Source organism: Topomyia yanbarensis, chromosome 2, assembly GCF_030247195.1.
Source record: "Topomyia yanbarensis strain Yona2022 chromosome 2, ASM3024719v1, whole genome shotgun sequence".
Lineage (NCBI taxonomy): Eukaryota > Metazoa > Arthropoda > Insecta > Diptera > Culicidae > Topomyia > Topomyia yanbarensis.
The window spans coordinates 315,358,253-315,379,212 of record NC_080671.1 but is presented as its reverse complement, the minus strand read 5'-3'; the positions used below and the strand labels follow the sequence as shown (position 1 = coordinate 315,379,212).

At 38.1% G+C, this 20,960-nt stretch overlaps 2 protein-coding genes across 9 annotated transcripts in view; both read right to left on the bottom strand.

The window, feature by feature from the left end:
* Nucleotides 1–2,356: 2,356 nt before the first annotated feature.
* On the bottom strand, nucleotides 2,357–4,204 carry LOC131683646 (mitochondrial import receptor subunit TOM40 homolog 1). 2 transcript variants are annotated; one of them, XM_058965796.1, is made up of 3 exons: nucleotides 4,104–4,204; nucleotides 3,435–4,026; nucleotides 2,357–3,021 (listed from the first exon to the last, which is right to left on the bottom strand). In XM_058965796.1, the coding sequence occupies exons 2-3, from the start codon at nucleotides 3,984–3,986 to the stop codon at nucleotides 2,599–2,601; spliced, it is 975 nt and encodes a 324-aa protein (XP_058821779.1). In that variant the 5' UTR covers nucleotides 3,987–4,026; nucleotides 4,104–4,204; the 3' UTR covers nucleotides 2,357–2,598. The 2 variants fall into 2 exon arrangements, with proteins under 2 accessions (XP_058821779.1, XP_058821778.1); XM_058965795.1 differs by having other exon boundaries at nucleotides 3,435–4,195.
* Nucleotides 4,205–7,046: 2,842 nt separating this feature from the next.
* The window catches only part of LOC131683645 (serine-rich adhesin for platelets), a 69,684-nt gene continuing 55,770 nt past the window's right edge, over nucleotides 7,047–20,960 (bottom strand). For all 7 annotated transcript variants that reach the window (XM_058965787.1, XM_058965790.1, XM_058965789.1 and 4 more), the window contains one exon: nucleotides 7,047–19,931. In XM_058965787.1, the coding sequence (XP_058821770.1) occupies nucleotides 17,896–19,931 (2,036 nt within the window). In that variant the 3' untranslated portion in view covers nucleotides 7,047–17,895. The remainder of the gene's footprint in view (nucleotides 19,932–20,960) is intronic.

The window sequence follows — 20,960 nt, the reverse complement described above, 5'->3', positions numbered from 1 at the left end:
CAGCAACTGTTGTGGCAGTCGACAACAGAAACGAGGGGCGACGTTGCATTTATTGCAGAGCCGTATCGTGTTCCTCCCGGCAACGGTCACTGGGTGGTGGATAGTGCAGGGATGGCTGCAATACAAGTAATGGGCGGTTTCCCTGTCCAAAAGGTGGTGGATAACACACATGTAGACTTCGTGATCGCCAGGATCAACAGCGTATTTTTCTGTAGCTGCTATTCTCGCACGAGATGGACATCAGAGCAGTACAATCGGATGCTGGACGCACTAACCGCGTCCGTCTGACAGTCGGACGAACGCCGGTTGTTATAGAACTTTAACGGTTGAGCCGTGGGATGACCAACGTAAGAGGTTACAGCTTGTTGGAAGCCTTGGCGAAGCTGGATGTGAGACTATGCAACGAAGGTTCCGCTACCACATTCCGAAAAGACGGTCAAGAATCCATCATCGACATAACATTCTGCGGTCCTTCGCTGATGGATAACATGAATTAGCGAGTAGTGAGCAGTACACACATAGTGACCACCAATCGATCCACTACACCATTGGTCGGCGAAATTGTATGGTAACGCCGACAGTGAGGACTGGCGAGCGGAAATGGAAAATAAAGGACTTCGACAAGGATCTTTTGGTGGAAGTACTTCATGCTGACAGTGTCATTCCAATTCCGAGTGCCGGTGAGTGAGTGATGTGATGTGACGATGCCTTCTTATATAGTAACTGTACATTGGGATAGATTTTCGATAAATGTGTCAAAAAACTGCGTAGTACCCAAAAATGAACTTCACCAACCCCTTTTTTTGATATTATGAATCCCAAAAACTGAAACGCTCTTAAAACTGACATTCTTGTTTATTTTTAGGTTGTAAGTTTTGAGTCGTTCTATGACTAATGCCAAAATACTATCATGTTCTTCCACGGAATCAGCAAAGATCAGTATATTGTCTATACTGATAAAAATGTACTCGTTATGCCTATTGATTTTATATATAGATTTTTGCAATTAGTGGTGGTATATAGATACTATTTTCTGGCACATAAACGTAATGTGTGTATGTACAAGAAATATTAATCTTACATTCACATTTCATAACTATAAAGCACATAAAGCCCGATTCTATAACAATACGCACATATAACTTATGTGAAACAGTTCGACTCGAGGACTCCTGTTTTCAGTTTCCTCTTACGATCTTACGATTACGATCTTAGGATATGGAACTCAGTAGATCAATTCTTGGCTGAAATACTTTAACCCGCCGGAGACCTGGGCTGGTTTTGTCAGAAGAAAAATAATACTTTTATCAACCTCCTAGTGGACCACAGCCACCTGTGCATAAACCAGGCAGACGAAAAGGATCACAGGTGTTTGTGCAAGAGTTTTTTAGCACAAAGATTTAAAGAACTGCTCATGTTTGAAAGAAGGAATCAAATCGCATGTTCGAGTAAACTGGGTATGCGAATTGATAACAGCAGCTTTACACCACATCACTTCCTTAACTTAGTTAATGCAGAAAGTTTTGGTTTAACCACATAGCCTTGCTTACTTCACCATCCGGAAGTAGCGCTAAAACGATTTCGCTAGATTTTCAAAGCAGCATACACTAGTGCGACTTCCGGAAGGTTAACACTGATTCATTCTTTTCGATCCAAGAAAAGGGGGCTATCGCTTCCTATGGTGCTACATGAATGTTTATATTGTTGAAATGTAAAAATATTGCTATTGTCTAATGTGCACTCTTCGAGGGGAGCAAAATGGCCAACATTCAGAATGAGATTTTTGATTTTCATCAAGATTTTTCCCAATTCAGAGTAGTATGAGTGCTTTCCCCATCTCACCAAATATATCTGGTGAATGAACTTCTTAGCATTGGTTCATTCTCGATGTTCTCGATAGATTTTCTGAGAAAGGGTATATGCTGGAATATTGTTTTCCAGGAATTGTTGCTTTCGAGGGAATGGTTTTGTGGAGAACAGTTCTTTCTGGGAAAAACACTTCTGTATTTTAGTTTCTGTGTTTTTGGGGGGAAAGTCGTAGAACTTAATTTGATGACATGACGCTGCGTTCATAATTCGCTTTCTTGACGTCTTTAGCTAGTATGCTCCCTCGCAGGAAAAAAATATATACGCTTTGTGGAGTTCGAACGTAAGCTTCCTTCCTTTTTTCGATTGGATCAATTTCTTTCAAATTTTTGGGAACTTTGTCGGAACGTACGTTGAACTGATATATTTGCTCGGTAGAAGGAACGTTTGTTATGGCAAATCATAGTTTGTATTGACTATTGTTAAAAGAAAGAATTGGTGCTACGAGTAGATATCGTAAACTGCAATAAAAACGCCTGCACAAATCAAATCTTTGAGTAATTAAGCGCATAACTTTTTTATTCATTTGATAGGTCTTTGTCATACTCTTTCAGCTATTGTTGTAATATATCTTATTGTGATCAATTTTATAAGCTAACAGACTAACATTGATTCTTTCCATAAATTCCTTGTCGTTTCCCTTGAACATAGGGAATGTTGACAAGCGTCTCTCCAGAAGAAATGCTTACTCTTTGCACCGAGGACTTATTTCTGTGAGAATGCACTGACTCTCTAACCAATAATTAATCCACAGCCTAGCCGGAACTGATTCTTTGTATGATTTAAAATTCCGCTTAGTGCAAACGTGAACGGCAGTGGTTGTAATTTCTTTTCCAGAACAGCTGCCACTGACCAGTTGCTATCGACCATGCCACGAAAGACAAGCTCAGATTTGGGCAAGTCGACTTGATAGCCTAGTGTCGCCACGGCTTCCTGCATTCGAAAATTGGTCTCTAGCTCAATGCCTAGTTGAAGTTGTTCGCTGGCTCTCTGGTAGTAACATAGGTGAATCCCGGCAAGACCAACCGTACCGGACCAGGTTGACAGTTCAGTTGCGTAGCGGGCGGCAGCAGATACCACGGCGATTTGACCACCGGGGACAGCCATACCGTACTGGTACGCGAGTTCTCCACCAAGTGATAAACGGTTAGTTACCTAAAATTGGCACATAAGAGAAAACGATATTAAACGATGGTTTGTCTACCTTGTTTGTTTACATGAGCGTATGTATGAGCGATAGCCGCAACTTCCGTGAGTTTTATCTTATTTATTAATCATATTTTCCACGTATTTTGGAGAAAGTAAAGGAGCGTTTATACGTTTGTTCTCATGACTTTTTTTTAAAAAAACAAGCGTATCAGTATTAAAAGAATAAAATATATTCAAATAAGATTCTAGAAAACACGTCGAACGTACACATTCTACTTGTTATGAAACAATACGTGAAAGTGTGTCTCGCAGAACATTTTAAATAACCAGTTATCGTGATTATATTCATGCAATAACGAGTTGTTGGTTGGACTAATTCAATGACTAATTTTATACAACACAAAGCTTCCGATACTCACCGATTGCAAATAGTGTGCCACCAGCACGCCTGAATTGTTGATAATGTTTGGATTTCCCACGGTAAGGGTAGCGGTGAAATCCTGGCCCTTGTAATCCGTGGTAAGCTGCGCGGCAGTGACTTTGCTGTTCTGAATTTGCGATGCAAACTTGCAGCGCACGTTCGGTGCCAGCTGGTGGATGATATTGGCATTGAGGTTCCCGGTCGGGTCTATATCGCCCAATATAACCGGGAAAGCTTCCGTCGGCGAGGTTTGCTTGGTACCTACATACGTTGCGCCGAAACGATACCCGCTCGTGTTGGCCGATGTGAGGTTAATCGTATGCGACACCTGGAAGTGATTGCTCAGACCCTTGTTGATCATTAGTTTCGCTCCTTCGAAGTTGGCCGGCATTACATCTTTACACTTTTTATGTAACTCTTCCAGTGAGCCAGGATTTTCCAGAGGTTTCTCTTCATTAGACCCTGAACTGGCAATGATCGGTTCCGTTGGTAACGGAGGCGGAAGACCACCGGCAGCGATAGGTTTTGAAGCGGCCAACACGTTTCCCATGTCGTTTCCGGTTCTTGTAAGCACAGTTCACAGCGGTAATCTAAAAATGTAATACGGTTGCTTCGGCTGGAATTGACTAATGAAATCAATGCATTGATTACGCAAATGATAACGCACTTCTTGTTCTATACGAAAAACACGGTGACAAGAAATCAAATCGCGAAATGCATGGACTCCGCTTGAGAAAATATACGCTCTGACATTTACTGTGACAGATGTTACGTAATTATATACAGTGTTGCCGGATTGCCGTATTAATGTAAAAAAGTTGAAAAATAGAGCTGGGTGCTATTGACCCTACACTGAAAAGAAAGACACGGTATACCACATACATGAGAACAATAAATACATGCCCGAATAGAAATGTACAGTAAGAAAACCATGATTTTCACTGTGACAGTACAGTAATTTTACAATAATTTACAGTAAATTCTAGTGTTTGGCTATAATACAAAAACAATAAACTTTAACGTTTCTACAGTAAATTTCAATGTAAAATCGACTTTTACAGTAAAAAACGGGGGTGGTTATGTATCTTAACATTAAAAAAATCGATTTTTTTCCATATATTTTTTTCTCGAAAACAGTAAAATTTAATGTGAATTTATTGTATCAATTTTTTGCTGAACAGTAAAGTTGATTGTTACATTACATTTTATTGTAAATCTACTGCGAGAACACCGCGTCCAACAATGTTAAAACAGTAATAACTATAATATTTATTGTTTTATGATTGTTTGTAGGGTAAATGCTATTGTAAAATTCTATCCGGGTGAATTTGTATTATTGTTTTTTCCACAATTTGTCATATTGTGATTCGACAATAAACACGCCATACCACAAATTGTTTCCGTCATTTGGGGTAATGTTTTCAGTCCGATAACCATTTGGGAAATATGGTGTTATGTTACAATTGAGTTCTTGTCGGACGGTCTCACGAACACTAATGCAGTTTGTTGATTGTAAACAATCCCATTTGCTTTTGCCGTCTTTGTTTATTATATTTCCACCAGGTAGTGTGTAGTCAAAGTTGGTGTAGTATTTGTGTCATGTGACGTGTACGTATATGAGCCGTAGAAAAGTCTATACAAAAACGACGATATTTCTGAACTTATTTTCGTGAAATATACGTATATACATTACCACAAATAGTCACATTGTTCTGAGTTTCTACTGGTATGAAATGAGCGAGCAGAAATAAAAATTATATCAATATTGAACTTTTGACTTATCGAGGAATCATAATCGATATTTTTTCTACTATGGTTGTTGATTTTTATGTTAATCCCCTTAGCCCATATCCTTTTTTGTCGTGATGAAAAATCGAATGAAATGAACCGTCTTAAAGCCAAATTTACACCTTACCGATCCGATTTAGTGATGGTTTAGTACCGTGCTCAGTCACCAATAACCTTCCCTAAATTTTATATGCGAGCGTTCACACTTGTCCGTCCGGTTCCAGTGCCGGACAAGTGTGAATGATCGCAATGAATTGTAGGAAAGAATATTGATGTCCGAGCACAGTACTGAACCATGACTGAAACGGATCGGATAGGTGTAAATAGTGCTTAAATCTGCATGCGCTGGTTATTGTGACAGAGAATCCAGCTTCTGTTTTTGGAAGGTTAGAGATGAAAACCGAGGGTCTACCTTAAAGGGAAGAAGAGCATATACGCATAAGAATACGAATAGTCGCAGATTTGACAAACACAAAACAGATTCAAGATAATCTGCAAAAGGTGTATGCATGTGTGTATGAACATATTATTGGTACCAAACACCTTGAGAACCTCAAATAGGCTGAAAACTCTAATTTCTATATTCAAAACTTTGTTGGAATTAATTTCCTTTTTAATAATCTCTTTTTTGGGAAGTGAAGCAGTATTTACGCAATGTCGAGCTTGCCAAACGCAAAACCAAAACTCTCGCTTTACGTATGTCTATACCTTATCTGGTATCATCTTGGGTTTTTACGTCATTTGCAGTTTGCCAAGACCATAATTTGATGTTGGAACGGTCTATCCCTAAGAATGATCATAAGAAGGGCAATCCCTCGATGAAAACGCCCGCGAAAGCTCTAGTCTCAGCTGAAGCAATGAATGGGAGTTCGATGGATCAAAATATACAGACACGGTGTACGAAACTGGCGAAAAAATGAACTCTTCGTATTAAAATAGTGTTTGTTTCGGTTCTGACACCGTTTCACTTTAACACGTGGTCATGTTTTTGAAACGAGAAAATTGCAAGACAATTACGAAAGCATCTGATCATACACTGATAAAAATTCACACTATAAAACCAAATGAAATTTAACATTATTTGCAAGTGAACTCGCATATTGAAAAGCAAATCAAATGATTTCCTTTCGAATTTCACATGAAAATCTATTACAACGCAACAACAAAATGTCGAACAAAGTGGATCAGCGTAGGACGTTTGTTTAATAGACTTTTCTGCGAGGGAGTACAAAGTTGATGAAAAAATGGAAATGAAATGCATTTTTGCTAATTTGATACAAATTTGATATACATTCGTAGAGTGATCTGCTCCTAGACTGCGCCACGTTTCGCTTTTGTGGAGAAAAACTTTTTTTCTGCATCGAGGAGAAAGTTGTTTAAAATCATTTTTGGGCGATAAGAGAATAAAACCAATAACTAAATTGGTTATGGAATTTGCGTTTCGACTTCGTCTCATCAGAAACCGACACTAACATAGTGACAGGACTAAGCTAGCGTCGGATTGACGCTAGCTTCAAAAGCGAAACAGTTAGTTTCGATGGCTTTAAGCAATCGGTATACGGACCTGGGATTCAATGACGATTCACGTATGCCAAATTGAGTGCGATGCTGATTTGAAATGTATTTTTATTTGAATGTTTCCACAGGTTTTTCGGAAAAAAACTGTTCTAATATATAATCAGTAAAATACAATAGCTAAATGCTTATGGTTACGTATGGCACTGAGGTACCCAGATAGATATTATACGTTGAAAAATTCAGCATGTCAGGGCTGTGATAATTGCTCCATATTACTCAGTTCGAGGTATTAACAAAAAGTAGATCAGTTTTTATAATAATTTTTATTTTTTAGACTGTATTAACATTATTCATATATTTTGTTGAAAGTGGTACAATAGGCGTTCGTTTGCCGTCCATTTACTTCCTGTCTCGCGGTTTGCTGATGCTATCCGATGTTACAAAGAATAGATAAACATTCTGACCTAATATTTGGGATGATCTGTTTGTGTTAGTTGACTCTCAATAGTTCGTAGTTATGCTTTATGGCAATGGATTATTTAATGATATTCTGGGTTGCTTGTAAGAATTGTATTACTTGTTTGTGAAGTTTTGTAAATCCATTTATTCTCAATTCGTTTTATCTATTTTTATTGTATTTGTACAGAACGCGATTTGTATAGCCTGGTGAAATTTTTCTTTTCAATTTAAAAATAAAACAAAATGCCAATAATAAAAACCTCACGTGAAAGATCTGACTGAAGGTTTTTAATGGTTGATCTTTCGATGTTTGCATATAAAACTTAGCATTTGTTTATCTAGGTATATTGTGTGTGTGTCTACCTCACAAAACGAAAATGATTGCGCAACGTGGTTCGTTCATTGTTTTTAACGACAAACACACGGGGAAATACTGTTGGTTTGATCTAGCTGCATCTGACAGTTATTAGTGTGTTCACATTTTGTGCTATGCATCTGGAGAAAAGTCATATCTTCAATTCTGCCCGGGGGCAGGTTCGCCTGTTTAAGGAACATACGAGTTAGAAAGGTTGCATCGTTGTTTTTTATCTGTTTCGCAAAATCACCGACAACATGCTGGGAGAAAACGTTTTACTCGCCTTTTGAAACATTAATCATGCAAAATGTACTGCAATGAACCTTTGCACGGCGTGGAACATTTAAAGGTGAAGTTACGTCAGGCTGACGCGCTAATTGTCAGTTTAACCTGATTGCTTTTCACAGTTTGTTTTTATCACTCAAAAGATCATAGGTGGCATGGAATTTGCACATTTAAACAGTTTGACACCTCGAAAATATTTCTAAAATCACATTTATTTCAAAGATTGTTAAACCTAGCATTTGAATGTAACTGATTTCGATTATTTTCTGATATGAATGTTTGTTTGTTTGTTTATTTTTACTTAATTGTTCTAGCAGTGATCACTATGTTGTTTGATGTTGTCATTGTCTATGTTTTCTTCTTTTAATTTATCTGTGTGCATTTGTTTCAACTGATTTGTATGTTTCTTGTTGTTTTGTAGTTCGTTTTGCTGTTGTTACTTATGATTAAGTTAGTTGATTATTTTAAGTTGAGAGAGTAGTATGGTCGAAAAAATAGCGGGAGATGAAGAGAGCGTATTCGGCGAACATAAGTTAGAATCTTATCTATAAAAGTGTAGTTTGTTGTGTATGGTTTGTTTTTTGATTTACCCTTAAAGGGCAGGCGAAAAGATTATGTTTCTTACAAATATTGAACAAATGCAACAAAAATCATTTTCGATTGACCACAATAGCAATATCCAGTTTAATTAATAAAATCAAACGACTGCGAAGATGAAAATCCGGACCTTTTTAGTAACATCCACCATGGGAATATTGTTTGCATAATATAAGTTTTCGTCAATACCTCTAACGCTAGTTTGAATACTGAAAAAGAAATTAACGCTATGAAATGAGCTGAGATCTTTGACATGCTGGCGCGGAAAAGGAAGCGTCTGTGAACATGACTGAGCACTTCATATGGTACTTGCTGTGTTCGGCGACACTTGGTTCTGCTTTTATTATGACAGGACTATACATTCTACACGCACGCTTTTTAGACAGTTATGACGCGTACGATTCGCTCATCGCAACTGCACTGCTTTCCGCATAAACATGTCATCGGTCCCTTAGAGTTGAAAATAATTTAGTCACCAAATTACATCAACACAAACGCAGAATTTTTGTATTATTGATCGGATATCTCAAACTCTTTGTATATTTGTTAATTGGCAATCAATTTTCGGTCAAATTTGTCATCCTTTATGATAGACCACTATCAGTTCCTAAATGTCCGCTCCCACAGCGCACACTTATACAGTCGATACTTGACCGTAAATAAATTGAAAAACATGCCAGTGAGCGGAAGTATTTCTATTGGGGGTTCGTAATAGAAAGAAAAACTGTGCACAAATGTCATATTAGCAACACTGCAAAAGACTAAGTAATTTGGTTTTATAAAATACGTTGAGAGCCTTTGCGGTTCACTAAGTCCATTAAGGTGGATTTTGCCTTCAAAAGTAATGAGAAGCCAGGTGCCAGGATTAAAGTCTAAAATCAATCCTAGTAACAGGAACAACTTCTCCATGGTATTTTGAAGGTGCGAACTGACGTGCTAATTGTAGCATGTGTATAATGCTATAGTGCCTTAACTAAACAAATGTATAAATATATGAAACTTTTGATTAGAAGTAGATTAAAAGAAAGTACAACTTCTGTTAGGAACCATGAGGCAGCAAAAGAACATTAAATATTTGCATAGAGAGTTATGGCATAATGTTTAAATATTACTTTATATCACTTTGTTCAGTATGTGTGTTTGTATGTATGCTTTGAAAAATGTCCTGTCTCAATATCAACAATAAGTTTTGCTATCGCCGTTTCACGTGTGTCCTTAGAAATAGTTTGGACACACATGCTTCATAGTCTCTAATAAGTATAAATGATAGAATTACCCGATTCAATCCTAATAATGTATAATTCGTCGTGCTCTCGTGTTCGTTTCGTTTTCGACCAAATGAAATATAATTGGATTTTGTTCTGTTGTTTTTGTGAATTATAATAAACTTACTTCTCGTTTTTTATTCACCTATAGCTATTTACCTTTTATTGTAATATATGAATCACAGAGACATAAATAATACAGTTTAGAGCCTTTTTCTCGCTTAGTCGTAATTATTTTGTTCTAGTTTATTAATGTTTACATTAATTGTTCAAATTGGTTGCTAACTTCTTTTGAGTTTATGTCACAGATCAGAAGACTTGTACATTTCTGGGGTTCTAACTTAGCATTGGACACGTCAAAGTAGATCAACTCGATGTAAATTTATTCGAATAATGTAAAGCTAATTTTTGCACGACTTTCCCATTCAAAGTTGGCCATCAATTTTTACAGAATGTATTGGGGTAATTACACTGCATTTTGCGGGTATCGTTCACATTTAGGGGTCCATGTTTAACCATCATAATCTGCTCCACCATTACCACAACAAAAGATCAGAGTTAAGCACCCATCATCAACGATACATTAAGTGAACGATCAAAATCAACAACTTTTCGATGTTGTTTGAAAAAAAAAAACATCATTGTAAAAACCTAGGGGCAGATCACTCTAGGGATGTATAATAAATTTGCATTCAATTTAAAAAAAAGCATTTCATTTCCATTTTTGCAACAACATTGCACTGCCTCGCCGGAAAATTTGTGCAACCAGCGTTGTTCTTCTTCTAGATCTAGTTTTCCGTCGGCCTATTTCCGCTACGAGGCCAAGCACGCCAGAGAGATGAACTCCCACTATCTGGACTACCAGTAGATACAGAACACTAGATTAGAATTGTCGCTGGTGTTCCCATTATTTTCGCCTCGGAACATGTTTGTTTTGCTTCCGGTATATATCTGTCAAAGTATCGAAAGTTTCTCTAGTAAAAGTCTTTGGTCCGCGCTTTTGGTACACGCAGAAAAATATGGCCTGCTTTTAACCACAAACCGTTTAGTGAACTTCAAATTGAGTTTGCCTATTTTTCATTTCAGTCTCGTTTATTCTGCTGCGATTTTTATGCATTCAAGACCGAAAACGTCCAATGCATAAAGTTTGCAACAGAATAAACGAGAGGCAAACAGAAAAATGATGTGATATCTGATATGTAACAAATTTCTATGTGGCATACTATTATAATTTCATTAATTTTCCAATGATATCTATGCGTGATAGGTAATTTTTATCTGCTACTACAAATTGCAAAAAATTATGTGTGAAATCAATATATTCAATATAACGAATTTTCGCGGTGTAAATTTTCGACTGTTATTGTTATGAAATGAAAGAGTTTGTATATACCGCACAAGGAAATAAAAATTTATCAAAATTCAGTACATGTTTAGACAATTTGTGAATTCTAATTAGTGAAAACACATTAGACAAGAATGGCCATTGTTTTGCTGGCTAAAAGAAACAAAAATGATTAGTCGCTATGAAACGACGATAGAGGATTATTTTTTTGCTTCTTTTTATTTGGCCCATTTGACAGGTATATCCCGGAATCAAAACAATGATGTTCCTACCACTGATGCCAGCGACAATCCTAATCTAGTGTTCTGTATCTACTGGACTACCCATCAACTCATGTACCGGGGACCAATGGCTTTACTTCCCTTCCGAAGGAAGGCGTGACCTTACACACTTACATTTTGATTGCCGAATATCAGCAAAATTTTGCCTTGCTGAAATATTAGCAATACTTCCAGCAAAAAATATTTCGCTGAAATTACAGCAATTCAAAACTGTCAAAATTCGCTGAACAAAAAATCTCACCGACCTCCGCTGGGATTGTACCCCGACTAACTAGGTGAGCGGCGATCACGCTCACCACTCAACCACTGGCGCCGTCAACAAACGTTGTTGGATGTAGAGCTACACTAAAAAAATTCACATGATAAAACCATAAGAAATTAAACATCACTTTCATGATCGTTTCACGTTAAACAGCAAAACAAATGATTTTCCGCCGAATTTCACATGGAATACAATTAAAACGCATTTCATGTGGTCTTTCAAATTATATTCAAACAAATTCCACGTGAATTTGACATATTTTTTTCATTGAATGTTGATTACCATGTTGTTGAGTCGTAAAGTATGAACTTTCCACATGACTTTCGCACGATAAGCATGTAAATCAATTGATTTCACCGATTCTACTGCCAGTTAAATCTATAAGTAAAACGAAGTGATATTCACGTTAACATTAATTTATTTGGAAATTTTAGTCAATGGTATATTTCTTCAGATGTTGATGTGCTTTTCACACAATGTTTGCATGAATTCCATTTGAAAACCATATTTCCACTCTCGAATGGATATTGAAATGGTAATCGTGTGCACTTCATGTGTTTGAGGATTGAAATAATTCAATATCTGACGTTTAAAATACGCACACTGAGATCTGATATTTGTATACTACCGCTCTCCCCTTAAACCCAGAAGCGGTTTGTTTTCCTCCCAATTCGCCGTGCGTACGATTTGTTTTCCTCCCAATTCAAACGTCAAAACAGCACAATACCAACACAGCTGGATAAACCTTTACATTTCCACATGATGTAAACGTGTTTAGTTTTTTCAGTGTAGTTTCTTGCAGGAATTTGACGTTTTACAGGCAGCGCAAAATGCAGTTTTCATTTCTATTTTGATGTGAAGTAAATGCATTTAATTTTGTTGATTTTTTAAATTACATCACAGGTGATCTGCCGCTAGATAGAAGCTGTAAAAATATACTTTAACGACATTCAATTAGCTAGCCAAAGCCATAGCACTCAAGTCAGAGCCTAAGCTCGTCCCACATCAGCAGAAGACAAAAGTTAAGCCCGTAAGATATTAAGCCTGTTCTAATGACCAGAAAGGCGCAAGTTCAATATCTCGATTTTCAACTGCAACCAGAATACTTCACATCCTTGCTCTCACTTGAGTACTATGGCTCTAAATTTTCATAACTTTCCCTACTCAGTAAACTCTAGCTAATTGAATGCCCTTAAAATGTAAAAAAAAGAAAATGTAACTACATAATCAAAATAAAAAATGAAAAAAAAAATGGAAAAATATATCCGGTTCTTACAAAGTACTTTTCTGCATCCAACTTTTCACCTTGATAGTGTCGTTATACGAAGTTACCTGCGTATGAATTATTTATTTCGAATCGCTTTTTATACTGGAGGTCCATCCTTGAATTTTTTTTTGATCGAGACTTTTGTAAGCGATACTTATACTTATCTCTTTCCAATTTTTTCGCCCAATGCATCCGATTTTTACATTCTAATAAATTTGAAGAGGACATATCTGTTTGGTAACCCTAGTGACAGTATTAAGAGTGAGGCATATCTAAAATCTCTTTGGTTTTTCAATGCAGTTTCCGTGGTGGTGGTTGTTTACGAACGAACAATTGTTTTTTTGCTAAAGTTACCAAAAATAAGATGTTCTGGCAGTAAATTAGTAGACGTGCCTGTAAAATTCCACTTCATGTCCTACTGCGTTCAAGGTGATGTTTCGGTTGTTCGCTTCATCATTCATTATTTCGATGCAGCGCAGTCATTCAATAGGGATCTTTAGGGGTGTGCGGGTTAAGGCATATTCTGATGCAGATTAGTACCGTGAGTTAATATCTCAGCCCTTTTTCAATTTTTTGGCCCGAAACTATTGAAAAAAACATTTTTTAGTTTGTTTCCTTTTAGGACAATAACACATCCAAACCCATGCGACTTGCACGACCCTATAGGTTGCCTTATCAGATCTACCATAGTTTGCAGATGAAACTTGAGATGGCAGGTTGCTAGCGGATTGACAAAGTACCAGATCATGCTGTGTGGGGTGCTGTCCCGGTTAACAATGAGGCGAACGAGATATTTGCAGATGCGTCATTTAGTAGGGCAACTGTCAGTTTGCTGGTTGAGTTTAATTTGGTTTTTTTAAATTTAAAAATCATAAAAGAATAATTAAGGTTTAAGAATGATATGAGTGTACTCGTAAGGACACCCGCTACCAATAAATATGAAAAACTGGCACAATTTTTCCAAATTAAAGATCCCTATTATTTCCGGATCAAAAACAAACTAGAATTGCATAATGCACCATTTTCCGTGCTGGTCTTTGTTTGTATATTGGATTTATCCGACTTTCATTTTTGGGAGAAATTAAGCATAGTGCTTTGCGTTAGCTCACTAACAAAAAACGGATTTTGCTTATCACTTGCGCTTCTGCTCTTCCTGTAATGTCAGTTGTGCACAGTGATGCCACAAGTACAGATTTATCTAGAAAGGTACACTGAAAAAAATCCAAACGTTAAATCTATTTGCCTCAAACCGCTTAAAATTCATATGAAAAAGGAATGCTATTGTTATCACGCGCACACATACCTTCTATGTGTCAACTGTATAAACTATGTATGCACACACATAAGTTATATGTGCATATTGTTATAGAATGGGGTTTTATGTGCCTAATAGTTATGAAATGTGAATGTAAGATTAATATTTCTTGTAAATACACACATTAGGTTTATGTGCCAGCAAATAGTGTCTATATGCCTCCGTTAATTGCAAAAATCTATGTGTAAAATCAATAGGCATAACGTTTACTTTTTTTTGAGTGTACAGATTTTTGAAGCGTTTTTGGTACAGATTCTGTACGGTACAGATTACAGATTTTTGTAAAAAAGTACAGATTGGTACAGATTTTTTTAGATGACAGAAGAGTAAAATAATTTAACCTTGAGATGCATCGCATAATGTGCACAAAGAGCGAAACACAAAAGAAGAGCGGCACAAGAACACTGCGATGTGGAGATCACCCGCCCAAAGAGAAACTTGAAAACGAAAAAGAGAAAGAGCTGTGCACCAAGAGATGCAAAATTTCGCACATTGAGTCACCTTGAAGAGCCACTTTTTTGTGCCTCCCCTCACTGGCAAACAGGGAGGAAGGGGAATCAAACTATTCAGATTCAGATAAAGATTGATCGGAAGAACGTTTTAATGTTTTTTGGTTGTCTTCTCTGCTTCCGTGCGCATGGGACCATGATGCACACTAAAGAGCCTCTTTATTTCTACTCTTTGAGGTGTGCGGCCATGGAGTAGAATGCACACATGGGAGCAAAACACATAGGAGTGAAGAGGTTTATTGTGAAAGAGAAGAGTCAAAATTTCTGGTTTGATTTCCCCAAATGAAAAATATGTATAAGAAAAATGATTTTTTCTAAACAACCTTGTTATTGTTTCGGTACAGAATCCGGTACAGATTTTTCTATAGCAGAGTACAGATAGGAAAGATTTTTCAACTCCCGGTACAGATTTAATTGTGGCAACACTGGTTGTGCAGGTGTTTACACAAGGCGTGTCGTTTGTTTTTGTATTTGGTGTAAACCTAATGCCTAAGACGCTGCTGATGAGATTAGGTCCAATCACTAAATCCGCGTTTAGGGGAAATTAAGCATTGCAGTTTCGAGACTAAATGTAAAAAAAAGTTTCTGAATTTTAAAAATAACAAATCTTCCATTTTCCTGGGGATCTCCCGCGTTCAACAAGGTACATCGCAAAAGCCAAACTTCTCATATTTGTCGAGAAACAACATAATTCCAGTCAAATTTTGTTTCCTAAGGTTGTTTCCTTTAAAAAAAGTATTACCGATAATTTTCCGGGGGTTATTTCAAAAGTTATAACATTTAATGTATTTCTTTTCTTTTTATCCCAACTTGAAACAAAGGCGGGGATTAAAAATTCTTCGAATGATGCGAAATTTGGCATTTGAGCTTACTTTGACATTCAGCACAATGTGGGAGGAGAGGGGGCTTTCAGAATAGTATATGTTTTTCGATCATCTTGATGTCACCCTTAATGTTGTAACATATTGTAATCCTAAATCTACAAACTGGGAAACTAAAGACATAGTAGAGTTCCTTATCCAATGTAGTAAAGAGCTTTAGGCTTACTCGCAGGCAATTTGAACTACTTGCGAGTTTAACTTGCGTTCTGTTCGTTTTTGTGGTGTTATTTTTCTCACCATTCCAAATCGACTTCCTCCCTTCCTTCCGATCAAGAAATGATGAGAAGACACGGCAAGGTACAAATCCCCTACTACATATGAGGAACGTGCCATTTAAGCCAATATATCATTTTTCATTTGGCGGTAGATAAAGCTCATCACCGCAGAATACCCTAATCTAATTCTCGGCAGGACATGGTGGGGCAACAGGACGGGGAGCATGAATAGGGTCGTTCTTATTGAGGACTACAACGTAAGACAAAGAAACATCCTTGCTCCTGAGTGTGCAACGAGAGGTCCAGATTGGCATGGTTTCCGGGATAATTTGACTATCCAGTTATGTGTTTCGTGAATTTTTGACAATCGCAGCAATAATTTTCAGGAAAAAAAATAACTCCTCATTCAGAACCATTCTATTTTCAACCACGAATAATATCAGTGTGCTTCCTGCTACTGCCCGAGCCAGCGCAAAGCGAATGATAAAACAGTTGCTTTTATCTTGTGTGCATTGTCTATAGAACAAAGGAGAACTCTTAGTCAATCTTCTACTTCTTTCAAGTGGGAGCTACAAACGAGCAAAGTAAAAAATAATTAGTAGATATTGTGTTAGGAACAAAAAAACATAATATTTATTCTTGTCGTCCTTAGTGAAGTTGAAAAATGCGCGGCTTCGACCCAATTCCGCGATGGTTGACTTCAAATTTTGTTCCATACGTCCGAGTCTTTACGAAATGAAATATTTTAGTGCTATTACTATTCAATGCAGTAGGTTGAAAGTGGCAATGTTGAAATTAAAATTCTCGTTTTATGGAAAATGACAATATCGAGGTAAGGCTCAGTGGCGGATTCAGGGGGAGGGTCCTGGGGGTCCGGATCTCCTCCGAATTTTTTGTACTTGTTGAAAATTTTTAAATTAGTTTCAAGTTTATATTAGTTTCAAGCTTAAAATCATCCCAAAACCAAATTTGACTGACAAAACTTATATTCATTAAATAAGTTTATTATGTATTACGAACAGGGTTGTCACTATTTTGCAAAGAAAATCTGGCGGTCCAACTAAAAATGTCTGGCAAAATCTGGCACTTGACAGCGACCTCAAAGTCATCGAAATTTGGAATACATTTTAGTTTTCATAGAACCTGTATCAATAGATTTTTGTAAAATTTTCACCCAATTTTCCAAAATGTGTGTGTTGCAGCTTCTAAAGTTTAAAAATCTGGCAGAATGAGAGGTTTGTCTTTTTGTCTGGAAGCTTCCAAAAACTCTGGCTGTGCCAGAAAAAAAATGGCATAATGGCATCTCTGATTACGAATTGTACAATGTTCATTTTAAAACCGAAATTTCAGACTCCTCTCGAATTCTTTTTCTGGATCCGCCACTGGTAAGGTTACATGAACAGCTAACGCCTACCCCCGTGAAACAATTGCAAAGAAGTAAAAGTAGATGGTCGATAGGCATATCTGCTCCTACTTGACAATACATACGTGCATTTTTGGTAGACGCAGCAGTGATTTTCAGAAAAAAAGTTTTGTCAAATTTCTTCTTATTTAAAATCATTTTGGTCGCTAGTAACGGCCTTTAAGAAAAAACTCAAACCTTGTTGAAGGATGTTTGCGATTCCGATGGAACCAATACCTCCTACGGTCATCAAACTGATTATCTCCCAAAGAAAATTATTTTGAACAAATGGGCTCTTCAACAATGTTTAGCGGGATCTTAACTGTGGTGTTTCCTGTCAATAGTAATTTTTAAACTATTTTAATGGGTTTTACGTGGTCAATCAAATATCAGTAATGAAGTTAAACACTTTTCTTCCCAACACTGAAAACTAGCAATCATTTGACGAAGGAGAAAGTTGTTGTTATTCAATGCGTCAAACGATTTGCGAACATTTTAACAGATACCCAGTAAAGAAAAACAAGACGATAAATAGTTTCGGATGATAACAATAACTGAGGATGTGAGAGTCTGATAACATAATCCCAAGTCATGGAATGGTGAAGCAAATAATAGATCTGGTTTGTACATCGGACACCCTGAATCTATCGGAAATGTTACCAGTTAAAAAAATTGGCCGAAGAGTTTCCGTTAATAAGTTGCAAGAAGTAGCAATTTAAATGGTCCAGACTTGTACCTTTTCCGCTACTACACACCACGAAGCCCGTTCGTAGTAGGACGAAACAATGTGCAAACTGGTCACGTGATGGTTGATCAGTGCATCCAGCTCACCCTCGCGGAACACGTGGTAATAGCGATGATGGGTTGCCGAACCTCCCACCGAGGGACTGTCCAGCGAGGCTGAACTATTCGAGTGCGCCCACGAGTCGACACTGGTATGAGATTCGATCGATGACTTGTTAGTACTAGGCATTTTCTTATTACTGCTAGTATCCTTGGCCCCTCCCACTAAAGTAGTTCCGTGAGTCGCGCTTCGCTGGCTTGATGTACATTGACTGCCGTTGTTGATCTTGCTCGAGTGGCCTTCAGTTTCAGTTTGTTTTCTTGAGTTCTCATTATGTACACCTAGCTGAGTAGAGCTCAGATTGATCGTTTTGAGGGGTAAACTATGTCTACTGGTAGATAAATGACTATCATTCGTATTATTATTGTTACTGTTGCTAGTGTTTAGATGTTCTATATCAATGTTTTGAAGATGCTCCTCCGAGCTATCCTCTTCCTGTATCAATAAAGCTGTGTCATTAGTCATTTCTGTATCGTCCTCGTCCAGCTCAGGAATAATAACGAACTCGTCGCTCTTGGTATGGTTTGTTTTGGTTCCTCGTGATCCATAGCAGCTGTCAAAGTCATCATGCTCCAACTCAATCAACTCTTCGTCATCATCGGATTCTTCCTGAATAATGGGAGTCATCGACGATCCGTAGCTGTGGCCAAGTGAATCGTTGCTTCCACCTAAACCACTCGATCCAAGGTGGCTGAGATTTGCTAGCATGAGTCTTCGCTCTCTGAGCTCCGCTCGCAGCTGATTGAGATCTCGCAGGTCTCCGTTTAGCTTTTTCAAGTACGGCTGTGCGTCAGCAAGTGATAGTGTTTGTTTATTCTTGAACTTGGTGTCATTGAACACATCGTCGTCGTAATCGAAGCTGTCTTCGTCGCGGTTCTTTTCACTATCTAGTTCTTTGAGCAGTTGAGCGCTCAGTTTTTCAGCAAAATCTACCAAATGCTGCCGACAAGATGTATCGTCGGGATCTGGATCGTGGATACGGCTGTGAGAATCCGACAGCCCATTGATTAGTTTAGGTTTGATTTCGCTCTCTCGTATCACTAACTCAACGGCATCTTCCAGTTTGTGAGCTACGACAGCAGCTGCTTCAACCAGTGGAGGAATAGTGGTTCCCACTATCTGGTTGGTCGGCTGTACGGTGGCCGGTTGAGGCGATATTGATGGTCGCAAGGCGCTTATCACACTATCGATTGAATCCGGAGATGATGGTTCACTGGAGTCACTGTCGAGGTCATCCGTTTCTGGGTTGAACAGCTCTAGTGATAATAATTTTGGCACTACAGGAGCCGACGTGCTAGTGGAGGACTGCCTCCGAAGTATGGGATAGTTGCCACTTTTCCTGAACTTCGGTATAGGTGGCATATCCTTGATTTGTTGGCGTGTAATTTTCGGAACAAGCGGCTTAGCTGTCGTCGTCGAAGTGCTGCCGTTGCCGTGGTTACTGTTGCTAGTCGAGACTAAGCTGGTACTACTGCTGCTGGAGGCGAATGGAGTCGTTGAATTTGTACAAGCAAAAGCATTTGAAGGCGGGGATTTAAGTAATTTGTTATTAGTACTAGATGTGCTTTGTACAGATGATGATGGTGATGATGCTGAAGCTTCGCCCATTTTGTGCAACAGTGAAGCATCTTCGAATGTAAATTTGCTGAGCTCGCCAACACAGCTTTTTCCGTTGACGGAGTTTAGCATGGTGCGTGGTGGCGCTGGAGAATGGGCCGGTGTCGGGCAGGGCATTACCAGTGGGGATGTTGGCCCTGAAGGTATGCGCGATGCACCGGGACAGAAACCGTCAACAGTGCCGTTGTTCTGCTGCTGCGCGTCCGCTTTTGGAATGTAGATTACAGATGCGAAACTATCTTCGGACTCGATGCTAGTGTCACTTTGTAAACTGCTATCCTTGGAGGAGTCTGTGATGGCGCACCGCCGAGGCGAAATAAAGAAAAGAAAAATCGATATTAGTGGTACGCTGGAGTAAGCGAAAAGCTATCAGTGGTTCTCAAAAAAAGCTAATCTACTAACATCTAATCACGTATGCTTGAAATATACACTGTAGCTGAAGCGCAACGAACAATGGTATTCAAAGCGGTTGAGCGACATACAAAAGCTGCACATACTACACGTGTTTTGTTCAGCATTCTACTCAATAGGACAAGATTCAAAATTTCATATATTCTTGGAACAGACTGTCGAACGCTTTATAATTTTCGTGTTGCTAAGTGAAATAATTCGTGTTATAGATAAATTTCAAATGAGATAACAGCAGAGCCATTAAATAGTAGTACTTAAACACGTAAAACTACTTCTTAATTCGACCTCCAAACCTGCGCTGAAAATGTACTCTTTATCTTATACTTAACAATCTAAAAAGGGGCCTTGCAGTAAACGAAGAGTATCGGAAACGATAGATACTATTTTGAATGTTTACACGATAGACAAAACAGGTTTTAGCAGTTGGTCGCCGGTCTATGAGTTTTGGTGGATCGATATCTAGTCCAGATAGTGATGTGACCTCTCTGGCGTCGGTAAAGAAGAAGTGATCCAACTTCTATACTCTTACTAACAAAAGTATCCTCCTCCTGTGATACTTGTGGAGTGCGCAGTAGTATATACGGCCTCTAGCAAAAGCAAGTATCGGACTAACCATTCCTTCCCTTTCCTTCCGCGATCTACATTCGGGCCTGGCCGGCGCCGGTATTGATCAATACTTTAGGATTACCAGGAGTTGCACGTTGAAAAGATGTTTCGCTACTCCCAAGCATAATTATCTACTGTTTCTCTGTGCAACTTCAGCTAGTCCAGATCGATAACGGAGTAGCAGCCAGAGGTGGTCGCACAAGATCAAGCTCAAGTTGTTAGGAGCCATTTTATATTTTAGCTTGTCAAAAGCTTGTATTAATCTGTACTTTTTCGCAATAATTTGTACCGTACAGATTGTG

Bases quoted from the DNA above. Each gene is read 5' to 3' on its own strand.
- LOC131683646 (XM_058965796.1), bottom strand. From the start codon at position 3,986: ATGGGAAACGTGTTGGCCGCTTCAAAACCTATCGCTGCCGGTGGTCTT. The intron at 3,022-3,434 runs GTGAGTATCGGA...TGCCAATTTTAG, and splicing joins TGGCACACTATTTGCAATCG to GTAACTAACCGTTTATCACT.